Source organism: Choristoneura fumiferana, chromosome 22, assembly GCF_025370935.1.
Source record: "Choristoneura fumiferana chromosome 22, NRCan_CFum_1, whole genome shotgun sequence".
NCBI classification, from domain to species: domain Eukaryota; kingdom Metazoa; phylum Arthropoda; class Insecta; order Lepidoptera; family Tortricidae; genus Choristoneura; species Choristoneura fumiferana.
Window position 1 is genome coordinate 7,036,051 of NC_133493.1, and position 19,398 is coordinate 7,055,448.

The window sequence follows — 19,398 nt, forward strand, 5'->3', positions numbered from 1 at the left end:
CTTAATAACGACATCTCTTGTCCGGGTGAGCGGTTAGTTCCTATAGAATGCTGAAAGTTTTTCGATGAGTGCTACAGCATAGATGTCACTAGTGTCGCTGCTTAAGTGACTAAATAAGAAACAAGCTGAGATATGTGGTGCATAGGAGAAATTCGTGTCTGCCCAGTGGTCTATTTTTCTGGTTTTTCTGTGCTATCTATGTTTCAGTTTGTATTTTCGAGATTATGTGAGTGCCTTGGATCTACTTTTTAAATGTTAAAAAATGGATGTAACTAATTTAATTCAATGCTACCTTATCAAATGCAATATACTTCAACAATAATTAAGTAAACGTTAAAAAGCAACCATAACCGTAATTCAAAGCTATTCAAAACAAAACTAAGTGATGTCAAACATCGCGACAGACGGACGTAAATTCTCGAGACAGGTGTACACAAATATGTTTATTTAATTATAGGAAAACAGATTGTCGGTCATAAAATGTCTAGTGACTTAGTAGGGGTTTTAATTATGTGTAATCTATGTATTTAAAGAACATACATATGTACCTATGACAACAGTTTTACTTTGCGTATCCCACTAATATCATAAGCGAAAGTTTGTTAAGTCTATTTGTTTGTTAGTTACCTCTTCACGTCTAAACCAATTAACCGATTTAGATAAAATTCGGCATACAGATACTTTGAGTCCTGGGGATGGACATAGAATAATTTTATCCCAAAAAATTGCATAGTTCCCACGGGAAGCGACAAACGAATTCTACACGGACAGAGTCATGGGCAACAGCTAGAAATACCTTTAAACATTAATTACAAGCCACTATAGAACTTTACGCCAGCTTTGCGAAAATTTAAATACGAAAAAAAGTAGTTTATCAAAAATATGTTAGTATTGTTGATGTAACGAACGTATGACGTATCATCCTATACCCACAGTTTTGCTCTCAGTACCCTTAGTGTAAGTTTTCGGTTACAAAATACGTCTCGATCGCGTTCGCGTTAAAATCTCAATTTGTATGCAAACACGAACAGCGCCTCTAGCGGAACGTTTGCGATGTTCGTGTTTCCATACAAATTGAGATTTTAACGCGAACGCGATCGAGACGTATTTTGTAACCGAAACTTACACTAAGGGCACTGGAATTATTTAGCCTGGCAGTTGACTTTAAATGGTTGGTAGGTGGGGCGTGGTGCAATTAATCTAGCAAGCTCGGCATGGATAACCAAAAGGGTTCAAATCCCACCTGACGCACCCGAAAAATCTAATGCTCGAATTTAGTACAGCTACCTACCATGACTTCGCATCTCATCCTCGCTCCAAGCGAGCCCACTGTTCCTCAGGATCCTATTGACGCTGGACACCGAGGGTATGGAGTGGGGCTCACACACCCGAGCACTCAGTAGCCTGTCCCGGATTTCCCACGCGAACATGCCCGGGTTCTCTTGCTTCAAGCGGAGGATCTTCTTGACCACCGTGGGAGTTGCCACTTGCTGGAAAAGAGGGAGAGGTTAGAACTACGGAATGGGAAGACGAAATTGTATGTCAACGAGACAAGTTCATGTGAGCGTACTCTATTCTATGTATGGGGCCCACAGACGCTGCGAAAAATCCTATTGATCAGGCAGGTTAGGGGGGCTACTACGAAATAAGAAAATCGAAGTTCGTGTATCCCTCTCACTCTCGTATTACATAATATTAGCGTCAGTGGGACGGCAAGATACGAAGTTCGAATTTCGCACTTAGTCGTAAAGGCCGTGGTGGCCGAGTGGTTTGACACATGTGCGAAAATACATTTGAAATTTACCACGAGCTTTACGGTGAAGGAAAACATCGTGAGGGGTAACCTGCAGAAACCTGCGAAGCAATTTAATGGTGTGTGTGAAGTTCCCCATCTGCACTGGGCCCGCGTGGGAACTACGGCCCAAGCCCTCTCATTCTGAGAGGAGGCCTGTGCCCAGCAGTGGGACGTATATAGGCTGGGATGATATATAGGGCCAGACTGCACCGTTCGACCGGTGCCGTTTTCGTATGGTGTGTGTGAGAAAATTGTACAGTTTTTGTACGATTTTTTAAAACTGTACCTACCTATACCTTCGAATAATTGACAACTTTGTGTGCCTCGCTCGGTAGAACTTTTTTTTTTTTTTTTTTTTTTTTTTATTTGACTGGATGGCAAACGAGCAAATGGGTCTCCTGATGGTAAGAGATCACCACCGCCCATAAACATCTGCAACACCAGGGGTATTTCAGACGCGTTGCCAACCTAGAGGCCTAAGATGGGATACCTCACGTGCCAGTAATTTCACCGGCTGTCTTACTCTCCACGCCGAAACACAACAGTGTAAGCACTGCTGCTTCACGGCAGGATTAGCGAGCAAGATGGTGGTAGCAATCCGGGCGGACCTTGCACAAGGTCCTACCACCTGCAACCAAGAACCCTGACGCAGTCAGCATTTGCCGCACTAATAAAAAAAACTTGATAAGGATAGTACTGCGACAGGGTTCCACCGAGTGCCACAAAACGAACCTTCAAGGTATCCCACTTCCTACTTATATTATATTATAAATAATGCGAAAGTTTGTGTGTTGTGTGAGTGTGTGTGTATGTGTGTATATGATTGTTACTCCTTCACGCTAAAACGTCTAGATGGATTTGGATGAAATTTGGTGTATAGACGGCTGGACATCTGGATTAACACATAACCTACTTTCTATCCCGATATTCCCATGGGGCAGGGATAAGGTCTTGAAATATCAACCGCTGAGCGTAGAGTCATGAAATTTGACACTGTTGTTTATGTGCAGCGTTAATGAAATCCACAATGTAATTTTTGGGGATTCCCGCATAGATACTTATTTCGTAAAATCCCGGAATTTCCATGCACTCAACTGCCAGATCTAATGGTTCACGCGTGCAAAACCGTGGGTAAACACTAGTGTAGTAAATAAACCAATCAAGCGGAAGCTCAGACAAAACAATCATATGCAACATATTACAATGACGTTACATTAATGACAATTTAATCATGACATCTGAGATCTGAGGTTAATGCATGTTTGTCTTATTCTCGTTTTTGCAACAGGATAATATATGCCAGATTACTTCCTGATTGTAATTAATCGTGATAACATTTTATTTTAATACAAAAATATGACATCATCTTCATAGATAAATTATGAAAAACCAACATGATTTATCCATAATTAATTATGTTAGCAGTTATTGTTCGTCCGTGGACTTCGAATGCGTACCTAAGTTGTTAGGGTTTCATAGTCCCAAGGAACCCTTTTAGCTTTAAGACCATCACCATGTCCGCCCTTTTAAGCATTTCAAGTTAGTTATTTTAACAAGTCATATTCGCCCAAAGACAGCCTTGCAGTGCAACGAGGCAACGCCGCTAGCGTCTTAGGCACAATGCCCCGCGCTGCGCTGCCTTTGGATGAGGAAGCCCGTTTTAGTTAATTTTATATGTTTTTTTTATTTTTATTTATATGTAAAAATTCATTGTTTAAATAAATAAATTATATTAGTCATATTTCATCAAAGTTTAATCTACATAAATAAATACGAGTACCAACAAAAATACATGCCACGATGTTACCCCAAATAGTTCTACGATTAGAGGAAAAAGAGAGGAGAGGAGAGGAGGAGGAGGAAGGTTGCTTCAAGTCTGAAAATCGATCTGCCAAGGATTTATCTTAAAATAAATTAATTATAGCTACTTAGGTAATTCTATTTTCTTTTTGATGTGTAAACAAACCTCTCCTGAACTTATAACGCCATCTTTTGCAAAGTAAGTAAATTATTTTAGTAAAAGCTACTCGATAACAGATGGCAATGCTTAGGGGCTGTTTCACCATCCACTGATTAGTGTTAACTAACGGCTAAATGTGATGCCGTCTCTATTTGTTTTGTTCCAATAGACGGAGACGGCATCACAATTAACCGTCAGTTAACATTAATCAATGGATGGTGAAACAGCCCCTTAGTATAATATACTAAAAATTAATTATTAAAAATTAAAGCTCGGTTGGTAAAAAAAAACAGGTTTAAGTTCCGTTACAAAATAACAATTCGAATCATCAAGGTATTAGTACTATTGAGTACCCCTTTTGTACGCCAAGTGTATTTTTTCCCAGAAACCGTTACAATATTATCTCCTACCGATTAACGAGTACCTAAACTCCGACAAAACAATGATTAGTCCAGTAGCGAGATATCGATCAGACATATACTACCGCTCAGCACCGAGTAATGAGCAAAGCCAGGGATATAAGCTAGGTCATTACTCTACCCACCTGTGAGTTCGCACGGTACACTATTTTAATACCAATAGACTAATATTACCTTTGGACATGAAGTGTTGTAAAGATACTGGACTATAATTAACATTCCGTAGCTACTCAATCTTTTGATATGCATCTTTATTACAAAAAACTACAATTTGTTACGATATGTGACATACAAAAGTATAATCAAGGATGTTTGGTTCAATACAATTGGTAAATAAAATAAACCGTCTCAAATAATATTATGACATGCATTATGAATGCATAAGCATAACAGATAATTATAGCTTACCTCGTGAACGCACCCTTCGGTTTTAAAAAGTAAAATAAAAGATGGCGCTAAAATTGTGCGTTCAATAGGATATCGATTGAGTCTAATGGCGTAATTATTAGTTTCCCGCCAAAATTGACGCCCCACATTCGAAAAGGGATACTTTACCACACCTAATCCCGAAGGCTACTATTTACACATTAACTTTGACGGACTACTTGAGAGTACCGTAATTATAATTTAAAAGCTTGCGTGCGTGAGGAGGTGCTGTTTTCGCGGTAAAAAATAGGTCGTGTAATTGATTTTTAATCTCGATTCCGTAAATTCAATCAAACAGATGCCTCTGGATGTTGGAAATAGGAAATTATCAAAACGGAAACTTTTTTTATGTTTCAAACGTAACATCAAGTTGTCAAAATTTGTATTTTTAATCGATTTCTTCACTTTAGTTTTACACCTGGCTGACTATGACTTGGTTCGTAACATTTTGAAAAGAGTACTGTTCAAAACACAACCACATAATTCACACAAACTTGTTTTTATGCGAATTTGACTAAACTTATCTTCAAATATAAAAAGAAAAATCCTAACCGTCTGACTGACTGACTCATCAAGGTTTGACCAACCCTTGGACCTTATGATTTAGTTACAAAAATAATAAAGACAGATTGGGCAAAATTCTCATCGGATAGGAAGTTCATTATGCTCCCAAATTACCCCAGTCACCTAACACCTCCGTTCTAAGTAAAATCAACATGAATTCAAATAAGCAATTTTTTGCATTAAAAATTATGTTAGGTAATTTGCAATAATATTCTTCAATAATCCACCAAAATTTATCACCGCGACAGTAAAGTACAGTTTCTTTAATAATTCTATAAAAATCAGGCGAAATTGCTATAAACATATTTACTTCATAATTTACTAGTTTTAATTATGTTGTTTGTAACACATGTAAAATCCACTTATTTTTTTAAGGCTTCATATTTTCAAAAGTAAAAATTAATTACGATAGTGGCATAAAAGGTAAGTATAGTTAAGTTTTAGGTATGAGATGTCTTTTTAACGTGCCTTGAGATTTTTACACTTATTTATGGTGATAATGTTATATTGATTTAACAAAATAATTTAATAATAAATAATAAATTCTCCATAAATAAATAAAAAAAACCTAATATCCAATCATATCTATTGTTGGATTTTAAATGATAATTATTTAAAATCCAATTTCTTGATAATATGTGACTTAAAAAATCTTCTTTTTTTTCCTAATAGAAATTAGAAGTATAACGAAATAATCACTTAATTAGTGTTTTTTATTAAATTTCCTGTTAGATATATTGTTGGTTTCCGTTTATGGGTCTAATAACGGAATTATTCAAACATATTTTGACATTAAATTTACTGATAACATTTTTGCTGACAAAAAACACCTATTTTAGGGTACAATTTTTTTTTACCATCTTCCGGCACCAAATTTTGGTGAATTTGAAAATATAGGTTCTTAAAATTATACGTAAAAGCCGTATACAAAAAAATGAATAGTCGCGATAGAAATTTTGAAGGAAATCAACTTTTTTAACGCCAACTTTAGAAATTGCCAGCCAGTGCGTTATTAAAAAAAGTTGGCATACCCAAGACAGGACATAAAACTAAATAAACGCAGTTATATCAAGGCTGTCAAAGGAGGTCACAATACAAACAAGCGGTAGCATTCAGGCATTCCCGCGTCACGGGCTCCGTTCACCGTTTTTGCAGCGCGCATCAATCATACCTTGACACATCCAATATCGGTTTTTGCACTCGCAAGATGGCGTAACTGTCCACAAACGCGTGGACGATTAGTGATTCTTATTACAGATTTCTATTAGACTTTCCACCTTGATGGGGTGAGAGATAATCTGCAGGGCGTGCGACTCGACTTTAATGGAACATTGATTCGATATTAATTCTAGTCTCGCTAATGCGGCAGGTGTATTCGGTAGTCTAGTTGACTGCGGAAACAAAAAGGATCATAATTATGGCTAGGCTATTACGCAGACGATGTCAATGAAATAAATTGCAGGATTCTCAGCTGGCACGCTGGCAGACATTTGGCCTTTCGACTGTACGCTGTACCTGCGCATCGAAATTAGCAGATTTTATTTTATATGCCACAGTCAGAAACCTGGCATAATTTACGCCTTGGCGTCAAAAATTAGAAAAATGAAAGTATCCTTCTATTATTATTGAATAAAGCATTGGCTAGGGTGCAGTCAGCCAGAAGCATGACAGCACAAAAGAGATTTAAAAAATCTTTCTTCTATATGACTCTATGAATATCAGGTATATTCCCGTCAGTGCTCCGTAATCTTCTAAGCCACTTACCTACGTAGAGTAGAGAGCGATCATAACACCGCAAAGTAAATGACCATGAGAAACGAACAGCTCTTTTTGCAGTCCTCTATTTTGCTGCAACGCGTTTGAAAGTTAAGTATATAACGATTTCATAAACGTTTGTGATATTTTAAAGAAGATGTATACATGAATATTGTAGTCATGATTCTCAACTTTTACAAAATATCAAAGTGGAAACGCATATTGTAACAGTTTTTTGTAGAACATTCTGTGAAATTTAAATTACAAAGTCAATAACAGAAACAAAAAAACATGGTCCCGTCTGACAGTGGTGTCGCACAAAACAATGTAAGAATTCAACTTTGTAATCAAAGATAATGCCTACTGTTTTTTGTCATTTGATAAATACTCAAGCCTCATGGCTATGGAATTATAACAGTCCTTTAAGGTCGAAGGAAGGCGACGATTCAATCAAGGTAAAATAAAACTTTTTGCATTATTGCAAGTCTTTAAATGCTTTTAGGCTTTACCATTTTTATAAAGCAACGGAAGGATCTCGATCGTTAAATAGCTTTTGCTCTATTTGCTTGGCGGTATTTTGTTGGTGTTATATTAATGCAGTTTTTACGGAAGCTGTGACATTTAAAGTATTCCATAGAGCAGTGGCAACAATCGTGTACTGTGCATTTTGTAAAAACGGATCAACGAGAATACAGTCAGAATAAAGAGTGAAAATTAATTGAAGACATTTTAGACTTAAAATGCCTGAATATGGAACAATATTGTATGAAAATGCTTAGTCATTGTCATTTGATTGTTTTGAGATATTTGATTTTGAGACCTTACCTTCGTATATAATAATAGCATATATACACATATATGTATATATAGCATAGGAGGATAAAAGAGTTCGACTGCATTTTTAATTCAAAAATCATTTCAATTAGCTAACTTCAATAGTTTCAAACCCTAGTTACACGTTCCAAGAATGTACTGTACACTCTATTTCTTCCACATGAAAGCAGGTAGGTAGGTATATTAAGTAAGAAATTTAGACGTGTTACTCGCTTGCAGTGTGACATATAAAGCCAACCGAAGTCAAGATAAACTGGACATATCTGTATAATTTCCAATATGTTTTATGAAGCAGCTTTACGGTATTAAAGCGGGTAATAATATTGACAATATAATCCGACGCGATCGGCCGTAAACGGGATATTATCGGTGCAAATCCGAAAATCCTAAACCGATCATGGCCGGTCGGAATATATGAGTATACGACTTTTGCTAGCGCGTTTAAGAATTATACGTTGATGATATAATTTTTATTTTCAATTTACCATTGATAATTAAAATAATGGATAAACTTACGTATTTCTCACATCCAGAGGATCTTAAGTAATAGTTTTGCTAGATCTGGCATCTACAAGTAGTAAGTTCTTGGTGCCATCAACCGGTTAATGAAATTATGTACCCATCTCATCATTACCTGGCACCGTAAAAACGACGTTACAATTTTAAATTAAGAGCACACAGTTGCCAGTCTCGTATTTGCATCATCAGTGCTGCCAGTCAATATAATTACCAGTGGGGTGCGATTGGCAACTCAATTTCCTTAAAGTGACAAAGGGAATTGAGCTGCGACCTGCGTAGAGCTGTATTATTTTCATAAGCTCAAACCGTAGTAAAACCTTGTCCCAGTAAACCATCATTGTACTTATCGTGGAATTTTACTACGAAAAGTTTGTACTGCGGGTTGAGCTTCCAGCAGATTACCTAGGTAAGTAGGTAAATATATGGAGAATCAGACCTCAAAATATATCGTAATAGACGCATATCAGTATGACAAACTTTACATAAACTTCAATAATAGATAAGGGTAAAATGAAACAAATCAATCTTGTACGTGATTATCACTGTTTCTAAAGAAAAAATCTAGCAATCAAATTGATGGTTTCTTCCCCAATAAGATGGCCGCAATTTTGACATTCCGCGATCTAAAAGAAACTTTAAATTTAAAGTGATTCTAGAAAAAGAGCGTTTCAAAGTTTAAAAAAAAACTTCCTTTTCTTGTTTTGTTATAACTTGTACTTACTATAAAACTGTTTCTGCGAATAGCGAATAAATGAATCTTATTCTTATTCTTAAAATTTGCCTAGCCCCTTTTTGACACTGCAACTATGTAATTTACTACAAGTACACAAAACTCGTTAAATATGTCCATTGTTCAGTTCAGAGCCGAAGCAAAACAAACACATTTCAGACAGTATCGACGCTACGCTGCATAAATAATTTAGGGTTAGCAGGTAGGACTTTTAAAATATTAAAAATATAAAATGGAGTATAATAATTGCAGTGCAAAAATAAGTTACGAGTTGACGGGGTCACTGCCGTGCCCCCAGAAGGGCAACGCGTCACGTCTTAAATAAATAACTTTAAAATTAGTTCAAACACTAAAAACCACGAAATAGGTTACTTAAGATAGTGCGATAAACTGTGTTAAAGTAATGGATAATGATATTATTGAGTCAACTTTACATTATGAAATAATGTTTTGCGCAAAGGAAAGTTGATACAAAAAACCGGGGACAAGCGCGGTTTAAACTCGCATAGAGAGGTTTTCGTACTTTCCTAGATGATATAGATTTTTTTATGTTATTTTATCTACCATGGACTTCTTATATAGTTTCCTGTAATCTATAGGTATAAAACTATTTTCTGTTTTTTCAAAATTTTAGGCGCAGTAGTTTCGGAGATAAATGAGGAGGGGAAGGGCTAGTTTACGCCCAAAAGTGACCCCATAATTTTTAACGCAAACAATTACGTATTTTCCGAGCAAATCGACTATGACTGGCGGACAGACAGACACATTTTGCCTAAGAAATGCTACCAATTTTCAGTTAACCACTGTAGGATCAATGAATTTCCTAAATAGCCAAAAAAATGAGTTGTCCAAATCCACCGATTAAACCACTGGCCAGCAACATGCCATGAAAAAATTAAAATATTTTTTATCGTTCGAATTCCGAACGGCATCCCTAGCCCTTCCACACGTGTGGTTATTAAGGCCTTAACAGATAAGAGCGGCGATAGTTGACAGCGGTTGACAGGTGCTCACCGCTCCCATGACCCGGGTTGACCAATCGCACCATTACTGTTACAAATTGCCCGATGCGACCCGCGATTGTGGACGGGAAAAGACCTAATTATTTGAATAAAGAACATCATTCGATTTGACGCGAGCTGCGTATTTGAACTTTAACCCATTGACGTACTACTTCTTTTAACAAACCTTTTGAGATGAATTTTCTTTTTAACTGACGAAAAAAACGAAGGAGGTTCTCAAGTCGACTCGTATATTTTTCTTTTCGATCTATGAGACGTTTAACTTATAAATACTTATATATACTAGATTAATCCGTAGAAAAGTATTATATTAATGAAAATTATTTTGCATGTAGATTTTCAAGCTTGTAGTAGTCAGCCGAATTGATAGAATTTTTAGCACTTAATTATTGACTTTATTTTACTTACTTTACTTCAAAAAACAATATACATACCTAGTTAATTTTATGTTTAAAAGTATATACTTATTTATAAGTTTGTATTGATGGAGTTAAAAGAAAGTATACCTAGCTGATTTTGCAACCATTAAGTACTATAAGTACTCGTATTTGTTAAATGTTAAAAATTATGTCACAGCAGCTTATCCATGAATTTCATCTTCACAATCGATTATATATTGATCGATCGGGTTACATCAGTACCATCACCGATTTCACGCCCGTGCCTTCACATCTTCACAATCTTCAATGAATGCTAATGTCTATGCACTAAAGCACAGTGTAGTATGGAAACTAAAGCCTTTGTTTAAAAATGTTTTTTTTTTACGAATTTCTTATATAATTGCCCGGGTCTGTCCTCCCGTTTTGATTTCGGATGGGGTTCGGGTTTTGCCATTAACGGCAAATGGTCATGAAAAAAAAAATACAAGCATAGATCAACATCATACTCCCTTGACCATCTTTTAAAGCCTTTTTTTAACTTGCACTTGCATCTGTGTATAATTTTGATGCTTTGCGATCACTGTCACTGGTGTTGTTTTTTGGGCAATTAATGGACGTTGTGGCCGTTTTTTTTTTCGTAGATTTTTTTCTGTCCTGTGTAAGTTTTAACTAAAAGCTGTTAACACTATCAAGTAGGTAAATATTTTAGGGTAGAATATGTAAATATTTGGTGGCGATAATATATTAAATTTTTGGAAGGGCTATTGACTGGGTAGTTTACCCTAAAATGTTCAATTATGGCATGTACGCAAGTATACAAGTTTATTTCAAACCCTGCAAGTCAGATTTCACCAACTTCCTATCGATACAAAAACTTGCATTATTTTTTTAACAAAAACGTATTTCTCCACGTATGTGCTGCCAGGTATGAAGCCCGGGACTTCCTCAGGTGCTACCAACGCACATATGCGTTCAAATCACTCCAGAATGACAGCTGCATTGGAAAAAAAACGCATATATGCGTTTCTAGCAGTAAATATATCAAATGCGTACCTAGTTTTAATCGACACAAACTTTTGTTTTAACACTAGATCGATATTTCCCACCGATACCCTCCCATAAATATTGTTCACTGCAAACATAAAACGAAACAGTAATTAGTTCATGTCGATTATAAAACGACAACTCGAAACAATGTTCACAATTATTTAAATACCAACCCCCACACGGAACCTTAGAGCATCAAACCATCCGGAGCGGTCCACAGAGAGCATAAGCATATATGTATAATCTGTGCATATAGGGATAGCCCTCTGCTAAAAGTACGATCATCGATTTTTTTAGTTATTTCGTCCATAATATCATAAACACGCGAATTAAAGGATGTACAAATATTTTGTTAAAATGTGACGCATAAACTGCTGAACAGATTTTAATGATCTTTAGCACACTTTATAATTCGCTTTATCAAGTTCTCCTGAAACGTAGACGAAGCTTCAAAAAACAGATAAACGATATCCTATAATATGGGAGTAGTGATTGTATGTCCATTTGATTATTACTTAAAATACATTAGCAAAATACTATTGACTTATTCTATACATTTATAATGAAATTTTATTTGAAACGTCAGATCTTTTAATCCTATTTACATCCTATTTACATCATAGTGTTCTGATTTTCTGTCCTTCCTATTCGCTGGGTGCGCGATGACAGCGCCAACTAGCGGTTACAGTTACGGCGGACTTTGAAATATCAAATGGCTGGCTGTCATTACGAAGAGTAAGGAAACAAAACAAATAATTTCAACGAAATATCGTAATTTACATTCTATTCGATCATGTAAATCTATAGTGTCGATAATAACGTTGACTTTTTTTATTTCCCGTCTAAAATGGCACAATCAATTAATTTCAGGACACGGACTTTCTTATGACTGTCTTCACGAGAAGTAATAAAATAAACAAATTAGTAATGCAGTATTTTTGTGTATTCAGTTAAACATGGCCACATTCATTATAAAAACTGGATTCCAAGCACACTAAATATACGACATCGTTTTCCGACCATACACAACAATAAAAGGAAAACACTTAGTTTTTGCTCAATGTGTCCAAGATGTAAAAGAAACTAGTGAAGATCGTAAATTCATAATGAGCCACACCATTGAAGCTCGTGTAATTCGTCAAACTTCAGTGATATCGACGCTATATAAAACATCTTTCTTGTGGAAATTTATAGAATTTGTGTTCACTGTTTTAGCCACTATTCTTGCAGTTAACTACGCAGCAGGTTTCGTGACGCATATTTATTTAATTTTGCTGAATAATGCACGAACACGTAAATTTCGCGCTGCGATCGATTCGTGGTTCCCCCACCTCCTACTTTGCACCCAGCGAATACTTGAAAATAACAGTTTTTTGAAAATCGTATTATTAACTACACATATACCTAACTAATTAATCTCGCTACTCACAAGTCGATTTTTATCTACTTTGATGTTCCCGATAGATTGTTGTATGTTAATGCGGTGGCGATACAATAATACAATACCTTCAACCAAAATGTATTACAACTATTTGGTACAGAAAAAAGTGCGTTTGCCATCTCCGTTTGGCTCTATGCTCCAAGTACGGAACGCAATTAAATGTCATCTATGCGAGTTCGGAATCGCCCGAATTTCCGTTCAGAAACGCTACAGTTTATCCTAATAACATGGTAATACGCAGGGGTGAGTTTCTACCTGAACGCGGTTTCAGAACGCTCTTTGCCTTATCTTTATTAGATCTCGCGTTCGAAATCCAAAAACAAGGTCTTTTTTTTATTTTTTTTAGAGATTGACGTTTGATAGCTGTAACAAATGTTCGTTGGTTTTATTTATCGAGTATTTGTCATTAGATAATTATGATGTTAAATACCATAGGTTATTTTATTAGTAACTAGGTACTCGTATTATCGGATAGTTAATAGTTTATTTAAGGAATTGCAACATTTTTATCCTGGCTCCCCTGCTACCACACGTACGACAAAACAATGTAGTTCATTGGTATAGATTTCCACAAAATAACCCTTGAATAAACCAATTAATTATTTCCTTAGTTGACCTTCTACCTAGTTCTTGAGCAACTGAGCATTGTTCATCGTCTTTTGAGCATGTGCAGTTTATATCAGCCTTACCTATCAGTGCCATCTTGATTTAATTTGATTCACCAACTCGCATAGAGATGGCGCCGTAAGTTCAGAGCTATGCAATGATTCGCCAAACGAAATAGGACCGAAACTTCCTTTGACATAGTAAAAATAGAATTACCATGTCAATTGAATTGAACTTCGTCCTTTTTTTAAACTCTGTTAAAAAACCCTAGTTGCCTATTTAAGTTAACGTAAACAGTACACGTATCTGTAAATCTATGAATAAAAATGGCTTAATAAATAAATATCTTTATATTAATAAATATCCGAGTGACCGTCATGACATGCCAAAGCGACATTAACAGCTCTGTCAACTAATATGACGTGTGCATTAAATATTCAGCCTGGCAGCACTGTGTTCATGCATAAGCAACACTGAGGTGTCGCGTTCAATTTAATTGTCATTTCATGAACTAACAAACGTCACGCTACAGTAAAACTATTGTACTGGTGGTCTACCTGTCTTGGATGCCATTGTCTTTCGTTGCGCTTGATCTTTGCCAAATGGGTAAAGTTCAAAAATATGGACCAAAGTTCTATTGTGACACCAAAAAAAACCATACATTACGGTTTAATGTGTAGGGCATAAGAGATTTTTCACTAAGCTTTAGCTAAGGTATTAAATGGACGACTTTTGGGTTCCACCCAAATACCCGCAATGGCTTGTATTGCGTTAACGTCACGACTTTTGGTGGAGAGCATGCGGTAAGCTCCTGACGTTTACGGCACGGCATTGCGATACCGCACCGTTTGCGTATTTTTAGCAGCGGTGTGGAGAACACGCAATAAAAACCGGCCAAGAGCGTGTCGGACACGCCCGAAATAGGGTTCCGTAGCCATTACGAAAAAATTAAGTTAAAATTTTTCTAAGGATCTCGTATTTTGTACGGAATATTCCAAGTTTAGGTATATTTTATACCTTAGGCTGCTATTTACTCTTAAACTACTAATAATTTTCAAGAAAACTTAACCGTTATAGTTTTCATGGTAAGTTTGATATGAGAGAGAGAGAGAGAGAGAGAAACATTCTACTACCATCCTGAATTTTTCAATTTTTTCTGCCCACCGGTTTAGATTTTAGAGGGGGGGGGAGGGCTCGATTTTAATGAAAAAAAAATTTTATTCGACTGTATGGAAAACGAGCAAGTGGGTCTCCTGATGGTAAGAGATCACCACCACCCATAAAAATCTGCAACACCAGGGGTATTGCAGACGCGTTGCCAACCTAGAGGCCTACAGTACAGACAGTAACTTCAACGGCTGTCTTACTCTCCACGCCGAAACACAAAAGTGCAAGCACTGTTGCTTTACGGCAGGATTAGCGAGCAAGATGGTGGTAGCAATCCGGGCGGACCTTGCACAAAGTCCTACCACCTGCAATTATTTGCACTTTAAAGTTGAATATTTTGCAAAAAAATCACAAAATCGAAAAATCGTTTTAGCAACCCCCTAATGGTTTAAAAAAACCTATCCAACGATACCCCACACTACAAGGTTGGATGAGAAAAAAAAACACCTCCACTTTACGTCTATGGGAGGTACAACAAAAAAAAATATTTTGAATTTATTATTGTACCATTTTGTCGGCATAGTTTATATATATATTCGAGCAAAATTACAGCTTTCTAGCAAAGCAAAGCCGCGGACGTACACACAGACAGACAAACAGACAGACATGGCGAAACTATAAGGGTTCTGTTTTTGCCATTTTAGCTACGGAACCCTAAAAACGACGAAATACGATGCGTCACTGCGATTCCGTACCGTCACCCTTGATTAAGCAGCGGTGTGGCCGCTCCTTTAGAAGTGGAAAAATTATTTACGTTTGACCCGCACGTAAGTAGTGTAACTATGTAAAAAATATTTACGTTTGACCCGCACGTAAGTAGTGTACCTATGTAAAAATTATTTACGTTTGACCCGCACGTAAGTAGTGTACCTATGTAAAAATATTTACGTTTGACCCGCACGTAAGTAGTGTACCTATGTAAAAAATATTTACGTTTGACCCGCACGTAAGTAGTGTACCTATGTAAAAATTGCTAGTCTGATATAATGACCTTTTTTATTATTCTTTTGTTTTAGGTACTACTCTTCTCTCTTCTGGGGAAGAATGTTATATGGCCCAAGCCTTAAGGCCGCCATTGAGGGGAATAATAATAATAAGAGTAGTATAAGTGCAGACACCACTGCAGACACAGTGTAAATCCAGTGAGTAATCTTTAAACTCTTTAATCTGTCTAAGTCTCATCGAGCAAGCGTTTCCACGTGTGTGCATTTTTCCCATGTTTTGTAAACTTGAGTTTACACTATGGTGCAGTTAAACGTGCCTATAAAATATTTTACAGCTCCATTAGGTCCCGTAGCTTGTCACGGGCTCGCAAGTGTGCGAAAACATTCTAATTGGCCATAACAAAGGACTCTACGTCTTTGGTGCGCCGGCTACAACTGTGCCATAGGCTACATAGTAAGTATTACGTAATATGTCACAGATTTTTTCGCTTTATGGGGCATGTCTTGGGGCATCCTGGGAACTTTTGAAGAAGCAACCTGTATTTTTACTCTCGAGTCTTTACACAAAATGTGGGGTGTTATACGTTTGACACCAATGTTTGTGTGTGCCATCGTATCTCTCGAACGGGTAGACCAATTTTGATACCGTATTTTTCAATCTCATCATCATCATATCAGCCATAGGAAGTCCACTGTTGGGCATAGGCCTCCCCCATAGATCTCTAGTTGCCTCGGTCGGAAGCGGCTTGGATCCACCGTGAACCCGCGACTTTAACCAGGTCATCCGTCCATCTCGTTGGTGGACGTTCTACGCTGCGCTTGCCGAGTGCTTTTTCAATCTAGAGCTACTTTAATCGAAATTATTCTTAGCTCTAAATCGGCTGAGCCGTTTATGAGATATTGAAATGTGAAATGACAACGTCGGGGATTTTTCAACGTTTCTGAATTGAAGGTTATTAAACCCATTATATGTATTTTAAAATTTGCGCGCCACTTTTTACTAGCACCCTTGCACCCTTTGTTGGCACCCTTTGGGTACGGAACCCTATACTGAGACTCCGCTGTCTGTCTATCTCTCTGTCCAAGGGCGGATCCACCGTTGTGGGCACGTTGGGCATGCCCACAACCCACCCCACCCCACCCACTTGTAGAACACACAATATTGTATTTAAATGCAGTTCGCAAGTATTGTGTTACGATATTGTTGTTTGTCTCATTTTATTTATTATCATATTTATTTGCTCTCATTTCAAAATAATGTCTACTTACCTACATGTAGCACATAATCATTATTATATATACAAAAATCAAGAAAACCCAATCCATCCAGCCATTTTAGCGTAAAATAGTAACAAATACACACACTAAACAAACTTTCGCATCTACAACATTAGTAAGAGACGAGTAGCCGTTACATTTTTCTTTTTAAACGCCACGAGCGCTCATCTCTAAAATCATCCCCAACCGCCTAACACTTATAAAACTCAGTGTGAAAGTTCCGTTCAATAGCGCACCGCCCAAGCAATAAAGCGCGGAGGAGCTGTGTCGGCCTCTAATTATGGCCATATTATGGTCATATTATGGCCATTAGGCCATAAAGTGCGGCCATGTATCATAAAGGCAATAAAACGGGATAGCATACATATGTAGATTGGCCGAGGCGTGCAAATACGCTGTTTTGGTAAGTGATCGTAAATGATTGGATGCAGCGTGTCTGGGGTGATGATGAAAGGTCAATCAACTTTTTAACGCGGATATGATTTCCGACTTTGGCTTGAAAGGGGGTTAATTAAGGGTAAAGCATGCGGGCCATGATTAGATTGTTGTAAGTAATCATCATTGACACCTGTAATATAAAAACAACGCAGGCTTGCTAACTACATTATTATAAAGTCATGTGGGGTAAACGTACGCAGTGGGTAAGTGTACATATGCGTACATTTACCCACTGCGTAAGTTTACCCCACATGACTCTAAACACTCTTAAAAGGATAAGTTTTTGTTAAATAACCAACTTAGAACTATGACAAACCCTCGACTTTGCCATTTCAAAGATCTAAAAAACTGCGGAACTGATTTTTATTAAATATGGCTAAGAACCACCAGAGAAACTCACTTTCACGCAAGAACAACGCATCAAAATCCATTCATACATAGACAGATGAACATTAATACATATAACACCCATCTTTTTGCGTCGGGGGTTAAAAAGTGTTTAACGGTCGCTGTATTTTTTGTTGTTTTTCCTTGCATTTTTATTCAACATACATTCTCTGGCATACTTTATAAGTCAATCCAATAACAACAAGTATCTTAAATTGGACCGGCAAAGTTAAATTACGCAAAACTAAATAAAACTTGTAAAATTATAGTCATTCCGATCTACAATAACCGCTAAAACAATAGAGGATAAGGTTACCCGCTGCGTCAAATCAAAGATCAAAGACACCGAAATAATAGAATTAACAACTATTGCACTACCTTTTATACCAAACAATTAAACGAAACTACAAGCTTCAACTAAGGCTTTCATGTTGAGCAACAGTTAACATTTAATGGTTCCTGGTATCGTACAATTATTACCAAGTGGCATTGGATCAATGCTTCCGAAGCCATCTCCAATTATATAGAAAAAGCGTGTCATTTTACCAAGTCAAGTTTTCACGCTACGTGTAATATCATCGAAATAGTTATAGATTGCGCGGCTAGCGAAGTAGGAATGATGTGATGGGTCATTCAAACCCCGCAGTGTATCGGTATTAGGATCAATAATCGTAGTATGAAAACAGGCGTAAGATGAGCAAAGCTACGAGAACTATCGCTGAGGAACAGTTCAAAATGACACTGTCTTCATCTCTTTTAGGCTTTACATTTAACGGAGTCGAGCGAAAAGGAGAGCAATGCTTTTCACGGTTACGTCCTTTAAAGTTTTTGCACTGCAAGCGAGAGTATAACATCGCAGCGAAGTTTATGTTTGTATTGATACGAACTTAAATTGGTGTACGAAAGATTTTATAGTTTAGAACAGGAGTAACGGTACATTTTATTTTGATGTTCGCGTGTGTTCCCACGTCTGGAATTAGTCCCGGTCGGATTGAGATGTGTTTTGAACTTTTAATTACGCTTTACATAGTGCGGTTTTTGTTATGGTTGTTTTGTAATTATCTGGTGGTACGCAAGCTTTGTAGAACGAAAACCATTTGGCGATTATTCGCCTAATAAAATACACCATAGTTCAAATAAGTTTTATTTCTTAGACTAGACGAGAAAAAAATAATTAGGAAGACATTAAGATGAAAATCCTTACTAATATTATAAATGCAAAAGTGTGTGTATTTGTATGTTTGTCCGTCTTTTACGTCGAAACGGAGCGACGGATCGACGTGATTTTTGGCATAGAAATAGTTTATGGGCTGGAAAGTGACATAGGCTACTCTTTATCCCGGGGAAAAAATATACTGTTCCTGAGGGAACAACGCGCGATAACCGAATTCCATGCGGGGGATGCCGCGGGCAAAAGCTAGTAGGAATATAAATGTACCTAGATAAAATAGATAGCTGATTACTTCAATACCTATTTATTATTATTATTTTATTGATATTGTAGTAATTACCTATTGTACTTTTTTTTTTATTCAACTGGTTGGCAAACGAGCAAGTGGGTCTCCTGATGGTGAGAGATCACCACCGCCCATAAACATCTGCAATACCAGGGGTATTACCAGGGGTATTGCAGATGCGTTGCCAACCTAGAGGCCTAAGATGGGAAACATCAAGTGCCAGTAACTT

General features: G+C 37.0%; 1 protein-coding gene across 1 annotated transcript in view; it reads right to left on the bottom strand.

The window, feature by feature from the left end:
- Nucleotides 1–19,398, bottom strand: part of Poxn (paired box pox-neuro) — a 71,265-nt gene that overhangs the window by 7,388 nt on the left and 44,479 nt on the right. Inside the window, exon 4 of the mRNA XM_074104579.1 lies at nt 1,292–1,490. Coding sequence (XP_073960680.1) covers nt 1,292–1,490 — 199 coding nt within the window. The remainder of the gene's footprint in view (nt 1–1,291; nt 1,491–19,398) is intronic.